This window comes from Nanorana parkeri, unplaced genomic scaffold (genome assembly GCF_000935625.1).
Source record: "Nanorana parkeri isolate BGI_ZX_2015 unplaced genomic scaffold, ASM93562v1 scaffold400, whole genome shotgun sequence".
Classification (NCBI taxonomy): Eukaryota; Metazoa; Chordata; class Amphibia; order Anura; family Dicroglossidae; genus Nanorana; species Nanorana parkeri.
Genome location: NW_017306668.1, coordinates 297 through 16,932, shown reverse-complemented (window position 1 = coordinate 16,932; position 16,636 = coordinate 297). Strand labels below are relative to the sequence as shown.

At 42.9% G+C, this 16,636-nt stretch overlaps 1 protein-coding gene across 1 annotated transcript in view; it reads left to right on the top strand.

Annotated features, from left to right (window-relative positions):
• Positions 1-16,065, top strand: part of NUP35 (nucleoporin 35) — a gene marked incomplete at its 3' end in the record, with an annotated part of 23,189 nt that extends 7,124 nt beyond the window's left edge. The window contains exons 2-10 of the mRNA XM_018559493.1: positions 1,455-1,610; positions 5,963-6,090; positions 6,753-6,816; positions 9,293-9,434; positions 13,597-13,666; positions 13,756-13,884; positions 14,992-15,167; positions 15,602-15,662; positions 15,967-16,065. Coding sequence (XP_018414995.1) covers positions 1,455-1,610; positions 5,963-6,090; positions 6,753-6,816; positions 9,293-9,434; positions 13,597-13,666; positions 13,756-13,884; positions 14,992-15,167; positions 15,602-15,662; positions 15,967-16,065 — 1,025 coding nt within the window. The remainder of the gene's footprint in view (positions 1-1,454; positions 1,611-5,962; positions 6,091-6,752; positions 6,817-9,292; positions 9,435-13,596; positions 13,667-13,755; positions 13,885-14,991; positions 15,168-15,601; positions 15,663-15,966) is intronic.
• Positions 16,066-16,636: the final 571 nt, after the last annotated feature.

Genomic DNA, 16,636 nt, shown 5'->3' with positions numbered 1-16,636 from the left:
GCGGCGTCTCAGTATACCGCGAGCTGTAGCTCGCGGTATACTGAGCTTAGGGTAACGGGAGGACGCTAGTTTGTGTCCTCCCGTTACCCTAAGGAGAACTATGGGGAAAAACACTGACTCCATAGTTCTCTAAGGTCTTACTTTAAATTATGTCTCTTAATCCAAAAATTATTTCCTGTAGTTTTCAGCTGTCCCTCCAGCACTGGGTGCGGGTCTCCGATCCAGCGCTGACTCCTCCTGTCCTCTTCTCTCATGTCCCACGGAGTCTGTGCGGGTGCATGCTGCTCCATAGACTTACCTTGTGTCTCCTCGTCTCCCGGCCGAACATCTGAACTGCGTGTGCGCCCACCCCAAGATCCTTTTGTGGAAGCCCGAGAAATGTTCAGATGTTTGGATGGGAGTGCATGGTGAAGAGTATTCCTAAGTATAGTATTCCTCTTCACTCCTCTCCTTCTGGTACCTAAAATGGTGTGTGTGTTGGGTCAGTACACACTCGCACAAGAGGAGAGGGCTAGGGCATTGAGGGAGGAGGCTTTGCTGGGAAATTGACTCTTCCTGGCATAGTGAAATTGCTTGCCACGTTCAAAGGGACATTGCTAGTGAATAACAAATTGTTAATGGGAAGGAAAATGCTGCAAGTGAGCATTTAAATTTCCTGATTTTTTTTTTTCTGTCCTTTTTTACCTGCAGGATTTGAAAGACTAAGTGCACTTTCAGATAAACTGCACCTATTTTTGCCGACCCTCCCCTCCCCTCCTGTAGATGTATACTTCATTCCCACTCCCGAGGATTGGTACCATCCTGGGTGCCGCCAGTCCTCCCTCCCCTAGCTGTACCTGAACAGTAGAGCCCCATAGATGTTACTTTCTGACTTGTCAAAGTTATTTAAAAAAGAAAACAAAGTTAACCTTGCGTTGTGAAAATGCAATGCACTGTTCCCCACCACCGGTACACAGACACCAGCCTACGTGCTAAAACAGATCATTGTAATGTGTGGTCTGCTGTAAACGAGCCCCAAGCCTGTAGAGTCGGGGTGCGTTATGACTGGTCTCCATTGCTGGTTCCAAACACATTTTCATGCCAGGTTATGGAGTTGGCTTTTGTAAGGGGGAAGATATGACTGCCCCTGTGACCCCCCCCTACAACACAGGTGCAAACCAGTGTGGTGGACCCAAAATGTTGATGGTTTTACTGGGGTCTAAATTGCAAATATTTTGGGGTCACATTATTTGTCCCCTGTGCCACTCCAGTTGGCCATTGGGATAAGGAGTAGCCCTGTGTAAGCTCTGAGACATGGTTTGGAGCTTACCCATGACTGAAGACTTTCTTCCTACTCCATGTAATGGTGCGGACATCTCGGTGGCCAAGCACCAGCGCTGTCTCATGAAAGGATGAGTCAGGGGTCTTTTTAAATTAATTGACGTTTTCTGGTAATACATTTGGTCTTTCTGTAGGTGAACCAATGACGTTAGGATCACCAACATCTCCAAAACCTGGAGCCGGAGCCCAGTTTTTGCCTGGCTTCTTAATGGGAGATATACCGACGCCAGTAACGCCACAGCCGCGGCCGTCCATGGGAGTTATGGAGCTACGTTCCCCTATGATGGGAGGTAATGGAAAATGATTACTGCTATTATTTTATGCATCTAATCACTGTAATGGACTAAGGCACATGCTTCCATTATGAGTGCAGACACTTTTTCCCTGGTCCTTTAGCTAGGGCTACTTCAGTCTTCACTAGCTTGGAGCTTATACCTGTTATATTTGGTTCATTTGCCAAGCTAGGGACATTTCCTAGGCAAGGATGAGCATTGTGCCCACTTGCTATACGCACCCGGCAAGCAGCCATTATTCTTTATGGACGGGCGCCATCCTTTGTTCAGCTATGCCACCAAATCAGAGGAATCTGGGTGCTGGTAGACGCTGGACAGTTACTGATTTCCTTTTTTTGTTTTGTTTTTATAGCTGTGCTGCTTGCTCACTGTTCTCCTTGCTGGAGGCTTTGATGCTGCATGTACTAAGATAGCTTCCATATTGTTGACGAGTCTTTTGGTCCTCTTTAAGCCCAAAATTAAAATGAATTTGGGGTCAAAAGATGATTTATAAATTGCATATGATGTAAAAGATGACCGCACAAGCTGGCGGCGTGTAGCTCTGGTTGCATTATGTGATGGCGCTGTTCTGCCTGTAGGAGTCCTAAAATGGTTATGTCCGTGGAGACCTTATCTTGGTATCTCAGTGAACCCTATGCATTACTCTAGGCACACCCCTCCAATATAAAGTTATACTCTCACTTCATAATAAGTTGTATACTGAGCCACCAGGCCGTCACAATGTGGGATTCTGGAGGAGGATGTGCCTATTTTCCACATTCAGGAAGTGGAAATGTGAGATGAGGGCTCTGGGCTGCACTGTCCTACAAGATCAAGGAATGAGATGGGTTGTGCTACATTTGCTGTTTTATTATAGAAAGTGACAGCTACTTCCACTGTTTAAAGGAGAACTATGAGGTGAGTGCTTTTCACTCACCTCCATAGTTCTAGCCGAGCTGTGACAATGAGACTGTCACAGGTCGGCTCAGTAGATCGGGAGGTGAGCGAACACATACCGGGTTCGCTCGCCTCTCGATCCTGTCATGGCTCTCTGCCGTGACAGGGGGAGGGGCTGGATTCCCCTCTCCCATCTGCCAGAGCTGACTGGCAGAAAAGACGCGGGAGGGGGCGGGTACAGCTGGCTCTGCCTCTAGATAGGCAGAGCCAGCTGTCACTCACGCAGCTGGGCGGATCCAGTCATCTACGCCGGGATCCGCTCCGGCTGCGGCGTCTCAGTATACCGCGAGCTGTGGCTCGCGGTATACTGAGCTTAGGGTAACGGGGAGGACGCTAGTTTGTCTCCTCCCGTTACCCTAAGGAGAACTATGGGGAGAAACACTGACCCCATAGTTCTCCTTTTTAAAGAAGTGCAGTGGATGGAATGTTTGTGTGTGCTGACTGATCTCTAACTGCTTGCTGTCCGCCTGTTGTATATAAACGGATGGACGGCATGCTCTTCCCAGCGGGTTGCAGTACATAAACTGCGGGTTCCTTTCCTGCTCCTGCGCGCCCCATGACACTTTAAACGCATTAAACAGCTGGTGACGGCTGTTGCATACTAGAGTTCTATAGTTGCCCAATCACTTGTATGGTACATGGGAGACTGTGCGGCCCCCTATGTGATAGCAATGAAGTTAAGTGTAAGTAAAAGTGTGACGATCGATTGCATATTTAAAAAAAAAAAATTAAGTCCCCCACCTCCATGTTGTCAACGATTCTAATGATCGATTATTTGATTTTCAATTAGTTGCTGGCGCCGCTGTGCTCCACCCTTTTCTCTGCCATCCTGTAGAGGACACTGACTGCTGCAGCAGCTGCTGTGCCTTGGATCCGCTACTTCCCGTGCCTCCGCCTTGGATCCGCTGCTTCCCTTGCCGCTCTGTTGCTGCCCATGCCATGGATCCCCTGCTTTCTGTGAACCTACTATGCTCTCTTTTGCCGGTTGTAGAAAGCTGGCGTCAAAGCAGGTGCAACAGCAGGCTGGCTATTGCAACCGCTCACTGCCTGCTATCAATCAGCAGTAGGACTTGAAGGAAAACTTTCTCCTTTGGTCCCTCCTCTGCTGATTGACAACCGGCAGTGGGCGGGTGTAATAACCATACAAAACAAAGTCCCCACACTTGCCAGCTAGCCTGCACCAAAACAAATGTCCCTGTCTAACAGTATGCGTTAAAAACATAGGTTTTAGTTGCATAAACCTTTGGCCAAAAATATGTAGAAGCCACACTGCCCCGTCAAGGCTGCTCTGTGAAGTGTGGTCCTAACGCTATTTATGAGTCTCCATGTTGGAGCATATTACTGCAGTTGATAAATTAAATGCAGGTCTATTTGAAGGTAGCCTACTCCTCCTCAAAAGGTGCAGGGACGCACTGGAGGCCCAGCAATCCAAAATACACGCTGGGGGCCCCCTGTGCGTCTGCACATCAACAATAGTCAAACTAGAAATAAATAGTAACCACAATTTTTATAACCAGCCTTTGTAGCAAGGGTGTAATAGCCACCCTGCTATTGGGGCGGGGACACAGACAGCTGCATTCCTCCGCTGCCCCCCGTACCTCCGCTGCTGTTCCGGCCTCCTATTTGAAATATCCAATAGGCTGGCTATTGCTCCCAGCATTAAATAAAAAAAGTTTAAAAAGTAAAATGTAAACAAATTAAAAAAAATAGTTTATAAAATTTTAAAATGGAAAAAAACTTTTCGGTGTTATTTTAAATAAAATAATATTTTTATTATATCTTCTGAACAGGAACAGACAGCAAAACAAACGTGACCCTTCCCTATGCTATCCAAAACTAAAAAATGTTTTTTTGTCTAGAGTTACACTTAATTTTTTTTACCTGTTCCGACTTGCATACAAATTCAACTAAAGTACAAACCTACAGTCCCTATCTTGTGTGTAACCCGGGGACTGCCTGTATGTATGTATCGAACAATTAATCAGCCAGCTAATTGATTATGAAAATCTTTATTTGCAGGCCTTTATATAGTAAAAAAAAGGTGGTGATTAAATACCACCAAAAGAAATCTCTGTCCCCAAAATATCAAATCCATTTTGGTACAGTGTTTCATGACTGAATAGTCATAGTATTGCAGCGCTGAATACTGAAAATGGTCTGCAGAGGAAGGATGCTTAAAACCCCGGTCTTTAAATGGTTAAAAGCAGGGCCTTGTCGTCTTAGAAATGTAAGAAGTTTCTTCCAAACACTGCAGTAAAAAAATAGGGCTAAGAGCTTTTCAGATGACTGAGTTTTGTGCTTTACCATGTTTCCTTTTTGGTGAGTTTGTGTTACTGTAGAATGTGACTTTCCCCAGTCAGTGAGTGCAGTATTTGCTGAAACTGATTCATGATCAGCACTCCAGCTGTTCCCTAGCATCATTCTTGTGTCTTTGTAATCCATAGATCCTAAAATAAACATGGGCTGTAAAGTCACTTGTGCTGGTGATGCAGCCCTTGTTTAGCTCTCCTGGGTGACACCCAATCTGTATGTAAACCATACGCCTGGAAACACCTATCAGCATTTTTCCTTTTAGAATGTCAAGTGTACATTATCAAACATTTATCTCTCCAGCGTGCATACTACAACGATGGCAAGCTGTGCTTTGTGGAAAAATGTGCAATTATATAGTACTATTAGTATAGTATATAGGTGCTTGTGACGTAACATTCTAATTCTACTTTTCTGGCACATGAAGGTTTAACTTTTAGTTTGGACCAGATTTGGGAAAAAATATAACTAAAGAGATACTTGTAGTATTAGCCTTAGCATTCAGATATGATTACAGACGGAAAAAGTCAATCTGGACTTTTATTAATATTTACAGCAGTTGCTTAAATGTATGCATGGGAAAGCAACAGGTTCACTTAATACGACTGCGCAAACACTCACCGCTCCAATTCCGTGCGTGGACTCCCGCAATGGAGGTCTCCTGGGTGCTGGCTGGCAAAGAAAAGTTGCGCTTTCACCTGTGGTAACACTAATAAAAACAGAAGCTGCACTCCATAGATCTTATAACTTGAATCCACACTTTATTACTGTGCAAATAACAGATACACCATACAGACGCTCCGCAGATCCTCTTTACGCGTCTGCATGGTGTGCGGCTTCTGTTTGTACAAAGGTTCACTAATTGTCTCCTTCCCCTGCAACACACGTTTGTCTCCACCACTGTTTCGACTTTTTTGTGCCAAGAGAAATGCAGGGTACTTGCTGGTGTGGAGATCATGTGACTGGCTCCCTTTTCCCTACTCGTGATGGTGATTGGCTCTCCAGCTGCCCACTGCTGTGACATGGGACTAGGGAGAGTCCTCAGACTATTGTAAATTAACAATTTTTAGTTATTGTAGGAATTTGTTCTCTCCACATTTTAGGCGGCTCCCCTCTCCATCCTGTATTGCCATCTCATAAAGATAAAAGCGGTGCTCCTCCAGTTAAGAGTCTTTATGATGACATCACAAGTCCAAGTCTTGGGTCAACGCCTCTTAATTCTAGAAAACTGGTGAGTTCACTGCCATTTCCATATTTGTTTAATGCAGATCTGTCCTGTAAGCTTACTGCCCCCCTCTCCTCTCTAACAGATCAATGTTTATTCGTTGTTGTATTTTCAGCCAAAGTGGCTTAGGGGCGAGAATGAGGATGCAGCTGGCCAATTAGCAGCTCTGGCTGAATTCTGATCTTCCCGATCAGCCAATGTCACATGCCCAATGCCTTTGCAGTTGATTGTGTTTTAGTACTGGAAGGAGCCTGGAACTGTGTTTTCTTCATTACAAGTATTAAAGCACATCTGTTACCATCCATTAGTATATTGGAGCAGGTCAGTCAGTATAGGGAAAGATAAAAAGATGTTTAAGTGGAATGCCTGGATCATGGGGGAAGATGATTGATCCAGTTACCACATACGCTTAGGAGCCGATTTATGATGTGTTTGTGCAGTGTATATCCGTGTGAATGACATTCGAGGCACATTACCGCCACTAGGTGGAGTTGTGGAACATTGTAAATTCCTGGCTCCAGCGCTCCATTTCCTGGCAGTAAGGTCTTACTTTACTGGTTTTACTGCTCTATGCATTAGGACAATAGTAGGTTGTAGAACCGTCCCCTCTTCGTGTAGTGTGTAAGTAATGCTTGTCAGTCCTACTTTAATTTTCCTTCCATCCCCAGCAGCCCAGCTTTTCTGCAATGCAGACTCCTCTTTCTGGTTTCATGCCGTCAACTCCAGGTGGAAGTAAGTTGTTTGAATAATAATCTATATGTAATCTTTTAATGCAGAAGAATAGTTGAGGTACTTGTCATTCATTTTGAACAAAAATGTATCTTGTGTATCACTCGGCTGTAGATCCTCAAATCATCTCTGAATTGGTGCTGACACTGTCCTTCCTTCTGGAGGGGGGCTGTTGTTTCCCATGGTCCCCGTGTGTGTAAAATCACCACTCCAAGCTCTCTTCCCATGATGGACTACAATCTCATGTTTAGTCTACTAATTTGTATTGACGTTCTAGTCTATCACAGGAGCGAGCTTGGAGCTGTGGCTATGTTACAACACACACAGGGACCATGGGGAACAAAAGTAGTCACCCTCCAGCAGGAAGGACAGTGTCGGCATCAATTGAGAGATGATTTGAGGATCTACAGCCGAGTGATACACACATAAGATACATTTTTGTTAATAGATAATGTACTTGAGTGCATTTTTAAGATTTAACTCCTGAGTTTAATGTCACTTTATACATATTGGTCCCTGCAAAGACACTGGGATCATAGGTCTAGAGCTGTACACAGGACCAAACGGAACTACCCCTCCTACTGCTAAGGCCTGTCCCCATGTTGTACAGCTGTCCAGAGCCATAATCAATTCTATGCATAGATACCACTGCACTGCCATGCATTGTACCACTCTGTCATTTTATTGCAACGGACACCAGCACAGCACACAGATGGCACTGCAGAACAGACGTTGCCACAACACCTAGCCAACGTTTTTGCCACTAGATGGGCGCAAGCATAGGAAATTCCTTAACATTTTTTTTGTAAAAATTTAGTTTTACAGTTTTTTATTTTTTGCATGAATCATAAAAATGTGGTCTGATCATCTATGTCCTAATAATGAATAAACAATATTTAACATATGTATCCAATATAACATGCAGGGTTATTGTGAATGAATTGAATGTGTCCACAACTATGTAGAGCAAGGTCCTATAATAGAGTTCAGCTAAAACACTGGTTCTGCATTGTGCCTATTCAGTACACAAACATTTGAATATAATTGTTCTGTTCGTCAGCAATAGCACTTTAACAAAAACATGAGCATGCACAGAAGTTACAATTGTGTCCGTGTTCTGAAAAAGCTTTGGTTTAACACTGTCTTATAGGATTTGCAAACTAGATACATTTTAGTTGGCATTCATTTAGAGGCAAGGTTCCCAAAATGACCTTCTATATGCCTGCATGTGCAGAGTATCACCATCTCCAAAATCAAATTATTTTCCACTGGACAATTTTGATATTTTAGTGTCCCCTAATAGTTTAATATTGTTGCCTTGTGTATACTGTTGTCTGAGTGTCTCCATAAAACCTTTTTTTTTTTTTTTTTGTTTTTTTTTTTGTTAATGCAAACACTCAAATTGCAAGTTAAAAATAATGCATGCACACTTGCAAAACCATCTAACCCCAAGCCTGGGATTTATTGTGAACTCTTTGCTTTAGCTCTGCAAGCTTTACAGCTCAGATGTCAGACATTCCACACCTTAAGCTAGCTGTACACCAGTAGAATTTTTTTATTTGAAAAAATGTGTTTTTTGGAATGTTCATTCCATTTTCTATCTTTAATGGGGATGATTGGAGCAGAATGGGAAATTCTTATTGACCAAGCAAAATTCTAATGTTCAAGAACAGTGAATGGTTTTGTTTGCGAAACTTCATTCATTCCAAATTTAAATTTCCAATGACGTTGTTCAAGTCTCTGAGGTACTGGCTAGTTTTTGGACTAGCTTGTTCATATGAGAGTTTACCAGTTTATGACTGGCTTAAAGGAAAACTATGAGGTGAGAAATCACTCATCCTCATAGTTTGAGCCGGCGTGTGACGATGAAATGGTCACACGGCTCAATAGATGAGGAAGTGAGCGAACGCATACAGTCCCTCGTTCCCTTCTCTATCTCTCTGCAGAGAGCCGTGACTTGTCAGTCACCTCTACTAGCATTGTTTTTCCCTGCGGGGCGAGGAACGGACGGGGGAAGGTGCGGGCACAGCTGGCTCTGCCTCTAGATAGGCAGAGCCAGCTGTCAATAACGTGGCTGGGTGGATCCTCGACAGCATTGTCGGGATCTGTCCTGGCTGCGGCGGTCTCAGTATACCGCGTGCTCTAGCTCGCGATATACTGAGCTTTGGGTCATGGGAGGGTGCCAGTGTATGTCCTCCCTTGACCCTAAAGAGAACCAAGGGGAGTGGGTGGGGAGAGAACTTAATTCCACTAATGCTGATAAACTAAGCACGGTGGCATAAGGATAATGCAAAAGTTAACACAGATTTGCAAGTATGCATGCACAGTTTTAAACTTGTAGTGTTAGTGTTTGCATTAGAAAAACAAAAATATGGAAGGTAGATGATTCTGCTATGCCTGTCTTTGAAAGTGAGTTGTATGGAAACTGTTTTTGTCTGTATTTGCTGTATGTAAATTGTTAATTATTGCTTTTAAACAGCGTCCAGTGTCTTTAGCCCAGCAACCATTAATCACAGTAGAAAAGCGACACTGTCACCTGCTCAGCTAGATCCATTTTATACACAAGGCGATGCGTTGACTTCTGACGATCACCTGGATGATACTTGGGTGACTGTCTTTGGGTGAGTCTTTTCTATCACTAAAAATAGTTGTTTTTTTTCTCAGTATCCTACCACAGAGAGTTCATTTCTTACTTTGTACTACTTTGTGTGCCATGTCTTTCAAATATACTTTATCGATGGCGCAGCAAAGATTTTTAATAGTGATATATGTCTATGGTTGACAGTTAATGACCTAGTGAAGATTGAGAGGGTAATAGACACGGATTTAGATATAACACTACAGGAGGACCTGGATAAACTCGGAGTTGGCAACTGTATGGCAGATTAAGTTCAATGTCGATAAATGTAAGGTAATACACCTTGGAGTTAAAAATAGGCAAATGTACTATACACTTATGGGTGTGCCACTAGGAATGTCGCAAACGGAGAAGGATTTGGGGGTCATTATAGACCGCAGATTGAGGAACAGCTCGCAGTGCCAGACTGCTGTAAACAAAGCAAGCAGAGTCCTGTCTTGCATTAAGAAGGGAATGTATTGCAGGGACAAGTCTATAATTTTGCCACTGTACACATCATTGGTTCGGCCTCATCTGGAGTATGCGGTCCAGTTTTGGTCACCGATACTCAGAAAAGATGTCCTTGAGTTGAAAAAGGTCCAGCGAAGGGCTACCAAACTCATAAAGGGGTTCAAGGACCTGAACTGAGACAAGGTTTTAAAATTAAATATGTTCTCGTTAGAGGTTAGGAGATTAACCCGTTGACATCCGCGGTGTTAAACCCCCTTCCCATCCAGGCCATTTTTCAGTATTCAGCGCTGCGGTACTTTAACTGACATTTATTCCGTCATGCAGCGCTGTACTGAAATGAATTTTATACCCTTTTTTGGGGACACATAGAGCTTTCTTTTGGTGGTATTTATTCACCACTGGGGTTTTTATTTTTTTATATATGAAGGAAAAATTACAGATTTAAAAAAAAAAAAACAGTTTCCCCTATATTAAATTCTAAAACATTTATAATTTCCCAATTTTTTGGTAAAATATAAAAGACGGGGTCTAGTCGGGTAAAGAGACACTAAACATGTCAAGACTTAAAATTGCGCACGCGCGCGAAACCTCACAAAAACTAAATTACCCAAAATTGGCCATAGGCGACGCATTAAAAGCTTTTAACGCTCATCAGTTTAGTGTTATCAGTGATTGATGGCCCTAAAATGATTGCTCTCACTGCGACGTTCGCGGCGATATGTAACATGTGTAGCGCAATTGTCATTTTCGCGTGCTGGCGCATGCGACGCATATTTACGTTTAAATGTGCGTAAACGAAGGTGGGGGGACTTAAACATTGGGGGGGGGGTTTACTTTTTTTTATTTGTGACCTGTTATTTTTTTAAACTTTTTTTGTTTGTGACTTTTATTTTTTTTAACTTTTTTTATTTATATAGATTTTTTTTTTACACTTATTCTTATTGCTATTATATAGGGGGATACCATCCCCCTATATAATAGCACAGGTACACTGACAGGTCCTCTTTATGGAGACATTAGGGGTCTCTAGACCCCTAATGTCACCTGGAGACCCCAAAAGAAGCTGATGAAGCACAGATTTGCTTCATCAGCTTCTTCTATCTGGCATAGGAGCCAGATGACTGACAGGTGAATGCGGAAGTGATGTAATACACATCACTTCTGCATTCACACTACGGAGGGAGAACAGCAAGGAGCTGATCTCCCTCCCTCCTCCTCCTGATGCCCTCCCGAGCCGGTACCGGGCCGCAGATGGGGCAGCGGATCGCGGGAGTAAAGGTGAGGGGTTAGGAGGGGGGAGATGGCGGCACCCGCGATCGCGCGGGGGGGTGGGGGCCTCAGAAATTAACGCCATACAACCGATCTGCGCGAGCAGGAAAAAAATGCCGTCTGGCGACGGCAACCCGCAGATAGGAGTCAGCCGTCCGTCCGTTTTTTCTTAACGGGCGGATGGCAAGAGGTTAAGGGGGGACATGATCATCTTGTATAAACTGTTCAATGGTGACAGCAACATTATTACCAAACTGTTTACGGCTAGCTCCGTAACAAAGACCAGAGGGCATCACCAAAAATTGGTAGAGAAAAAATTTCAACACACGGGGCGCAGGGGGTTCTTCACAGTTAGAACGGTTAGGGTCTGGAACAGAGAGTAATTTCAGCTAAGAGTGTGGAATCATTTAAGAAACTCCTGGACAAGTTTCTTGGAAACCATAACATAAAGGGGTACCAGTACTCTTAAGAGCAAAATCACACATGGACTAATACACACCTGCTCGAACATAAATGCATACACGCAATAGGATGGACTTATGTCTTTATTCAACCTCAAATACTATGAAGAGGGGGAGAAAATGGGGAAGATTTGTTGAGTAGAATGTTTCATACTTGGGTACAGAACGTGCAAAAAGTGTGTTGCAGTGCCATAACTGTTAATGGCAGAAAGACGTGTTTGTGCACAAAGCTTACAGCTCGAACAGCTGCATGAGCTTCCTTGTCGCACATTCAGATGCACCAAAAATTAGAAGCGCAAAAAAAATTGTGATTGAGGCCTATAACCTGCTGCTGTAAAAAAAAAAAAAAAAAAAAAAAAAAAAAAAAACAGATGCAGCTACAAAGGAACGTTACTTTTGCATCTACTTTCATCGATAGTTTAAGTTCCTTTTCACACCTAGGCATTTTGACGCTCAAAGCTAAGCACAAGAAAACTATCAACACAAGCAATCGCATTCATTTCAACAGCCCCTGTTCACCCCTGAGTTTTATCGCAAGCTCTAAAACGCAGAACGCTGGAAAAAGTACATGAGCTTTTTTTGGCAGATGGCGGCACGTTTGGCCTCAGACTTTAATGGAAATGCGCGACACAAGCAGTTTGCACATTTCTGGGTGTATTTTTACACATGTTTGGTCATTCGCCACAATGCAATTCAGTCTGCTCAATAAAACGCGCAACTAACATGCACAAAATGTGCAAAACTAGCTAGATGAGACGCTAATCAAAAGCATGCTAATTTGCGTGAAAATGCTGATGCCTAGGTGTGAATGGAGCCTAAAGGGGTAAGCTTCAGCCTGCATATGATGTCAGTTAAAATAAACCTGATGAGTAAAAAATTTAAATAAAAACTGTTCCTATATAACTCCTAATCAGCCCTAATTAACTTCTTTCCCTTCTCCCCTTTTAACTCATTTTTCTTCTTTTTTTTTTTTTTGGTTAACTAAATGAGATTGTAGTACATCATGGGAGTGAGCTTGCAGCGGTGGCTACTTTACACACAGGGACCATGGGGGAACAAAGGTAGCCCCCCTCCAGAAGGAAGGACAGTGTCAGCTGAATTCAGAGATGATTTGAGGATGTTTGGAGGCACCTGTGTGTGTGCTCACTCCCGGCCGTTCCCACAAGTGGCTGTGTGCATCCATAGACAAACAGCCCTACAGCAGGCCACACCCCCTCCTCTCGGCCCATCAGGTTGATGGCTGAAGGATCCTATGGTATTTGGTGGTTTTTACCTTAATGCAGAGTGCATTGTGGCAAAAAATACCCTGCCTTGATTAGTATTTTAATCTTCCCCCTGCCTTTATCCTTGGTTCTGTCATTTTGTACCATCAACTCAGCAAGGCTGACTGTGAGACACACGGGATTTACAGGAAACATTATGCCTATGTGAGATCACTGACGGAATATGCTGTTCTCTAGTTCCTGTTCTGCTTACTTGTTCTAGAGGTAGTGATGTCATTTGCAGGGTCAGAACTCTTCCCTAGAGTTGGCGAGTAGCCTTTTCCATCTCTGGATTTTTATACCAGTATTTAGCTTTGGTAGCTTCCACTTTAGGGTAGTTAACATTTTTCAGTAAAGTGTACTTGGCCACTAAAGTAATGTGGTGCCTGCTATTGCTGTCCACCTTTCTAATTTTATTAGTGAAGTATAGTCCAATACATTTTTATCACCCACTATGCAGACCGAAGTCTTCCAGCAGATTTTAAAAGTTAGCAGCTCTGTAAAGGTCTTGGTAAATAACCATAGTTGGACTATGTGTTATCTGTACACATTCTGTGACTATGGATTGTATTACAAGCCATCGCTAATGCCTACTGTATGTTTTTAAAGAGATGTATAGCATAGATCATGGACTTTAGTTCTGTGGATGCAAGCATGTTTTTAATGAAACCTCTTTTTTAAGAAAATTTTTTTTGACTTTCAGGTTTCCTCAGGCCTCGGCGTCGTATGTTCTGTTGCAGTTTGCTCAGTACGGGAATATAATAAAGCATGTGGTAAGTGTGTGTGTTATCCCCACACAATCTTACTTAAGGCTGCTTTAAGAAAGATAGTCTGTTGATAGTAATTCCCCCTTCTTTTACAGATGTCCAATACTGGAAACTGGATGCATGTGCAATATCAGTCCAAATTACAAGCCAGGAAGGCTTTAAGTAAAGATGGCAAAATATTTGGTGACTGCGTAATGGTTGGTGTGAAACCTTGCATAGATAAGGTAAGACTGCTATATGTCTCCTTTTTTTTTTTTTTTTTCCTTTTTTTAACCAGTTGACATCCGCGGTGTTAAACCCCCTTCCATCCAGGCCATTTTTCAGTATTCAGCGCTGCGGTACTTTAACTGACATTTATTCCGTCATGCAGCGCTGTACTGAAATTAATTTTATACCCTTTTTTGGGGACAGATAGAGCTTTCTTTTGGTGGTATTTTTTGGCAGACTTTCAGAATATTAGTCTTTCCAAAAAAATAGAGGGCAAAACAGTGGGTGTGTAATTTATGTAAACCTAAACCTATCGTTTCTCTGGAAAAATTTTGTAATACTCACAAAATCATCAATATAGCCCTTGAATAATAGGCGATACCCGGGACAAAAAGAAATATGTGGATCTATATTGCATATAATTTATTACTCAAAGAAAACCGATCTAAATAAACCATACTCAGCCAGGTATATGGTTCGATTTATTTAGGGCTTTTTTTTTTTGAGTAATAAATGATATGCAATATCGATATTTACTACATATATTTCTTTTTCCTCTGCGCATCTCCTATGGGAGGGCTGTATTGATGTTTTTGTGAAGTACAGTTAAAAATCGCCTTTGTTACAGGTCTGCATGTGCCCACTTTTTGTTGTGTACTTGCCACATACACGAGGGTGCATGTCTTATTTGTGGCAGTGCAGCCTGACTTATGCCTTGTGCTTTCACGTAGTGGCATGCTTACAGGGCTGAAAATGTTGCTGATCCATAAGGTGCTTGCATAGGAAATGATGACACCTAGGAAGTGGGGGGAGGGGCAAGAATTCTGATTAAGGATTTCACTGAGAAGATGGAGAGTGGCAGAATCATATGCAACCTTTTACGTGTCCTTTTTGTGATGTGCCTAAGAACTTGATTTGCCACATTCATTAATAGTAACTAAGAACCATATATGCAAAGTATTTCCTCTGGAGTACTCGTTTGACCATTGATGGCTATTTATATTGGGTAAATTCTGATGACAATCACTAGGATTCCCCAGCGTTAATACTTTCATTCTGTAATGCTTTATAGTTTACAGTCATATGTCATTGACCACATGCAATATGTACATTTTCACATTTAGAGCATAATGGAAAGTGGTGAAAGGACCTCATTGTCTTCAGTCAACTCTGTCTTCACACCTCCAATTAAAACATTAGGTACCCCTACCCAACCACTCTCTACTCCTAGATCAACAATGAGACCTCTTGCCGCAGCATATAAAGCCTCAACTAGTGATTACCAGGTAAATCTGTTTGTGTTAGTGGTGGCTATTTAGTGCTGATACTCTATAGTGTGGCTTGACACATTTTCTGTGAAAACTAGGAGGTAGGTTGGTTTGGGTTTTTTTTTATGTTCGTGGGGACTTACATTTTTTGGGTGGGATTTTTAATTTGAGTAACTTTTTTTTTTTTTTTTTTTTAAACTTTATTACTGGTAGCAATAGCCAGCTATTGGCTATTTCAAATTGCAATAGCCAATAACAGAATGGTTATTGCCCCAGCCCACTGCCTGCTGTCAGTCAGCAGAGCAGGGACTTGAATCAGAAAGTTCTCCTTTTCAGGTCCTGCTCTGGGGACTCCTCCTATAAGGAACCCATGTACATTAAAATTATGGGAGTCGACTTGAAACAAGCATATGAATAAAACCTGTCATGGTAGTATACGCATACTACACATTGACTTGTCATGTAGTGCAGGGAAGATTGAGATCTGGTTTTTCCGACCTCTGTCAGTCAAGGTCCACCACAAGGAGGTTGGCATAACTTGGTGCCGCATTGGAACCAGGAGAGAGGTTCCTTGCAGTTGCTGAAAGAATTGTCAAAAACTAGTTCCATTTTAGGATTGCCAGTTGTGGCACAAATGCTTTAAGTGCTTTAGTAGACTCATATCTGTCAATCCTTAATTGCGATCAATGCAACATCATGGGAAATGGATGTATAGAGACTATAAACATCCACTCTACCTCCAACATGGTTAAAACAATTCAAGAAATCGGTCATATCTAGTGCCTATGGCCTTTCTCTGTTGTATATAATTTTCTTCTTTATCCTGCAAAGAACCTCTTCTGGTTTTGCATGGGAGCCAGGTTCCATCCCTGTCAGGCTCCAGTTCACCAAAAGGAAATTTCCCTCGATTGTCAGGATATGGTTCTGACTGTGAGTGTGTGTCTCTCTCTCTACCTCTCTACCTCTCCACCTCTCCACCCCTCCATCCCCCTCCATCTCTCTCTCTCTCCATCTCTCTCCATCTCTCTCTCTCGGACTCCAGAGGATGCAAGATCCTCCACATGTCCTGTAGTACCAAAGCCGAGGCCACCTCCGCCAGAGGGGATTGTGTTATTGAACAGTTGGGCTGCCGGGTGCCGTGAGAGGTGGGCGATCTTTTCCCATCCTCTATATTATTCATGGTGCAATTAAAGTCTCCCCCCACCAGGTGGTGTAAGTTGGTAGTTTTTGCTAGCCAGGACGATAAATGCATGAAATGTGATTTGGTCGGTGAGTTGTGCATGTAGATATTTGAAATCGCCAACTCCACATCAAAATATTTGAGATAAATCGTGAGCATGCGTCCTTCATCGTCATGCTCGATCCTGTCCACCTGGCAGGGGAGTCTCCTATGCAACAGAATCGCCACTCCTGCCCGCCTCCCCTCTGAGGGAGAGCCAAACATTTTCCCCCACCTATAGTTTTTTGAGTCTGTGCATATCCTCCTCTCGGAGGTGAGTCT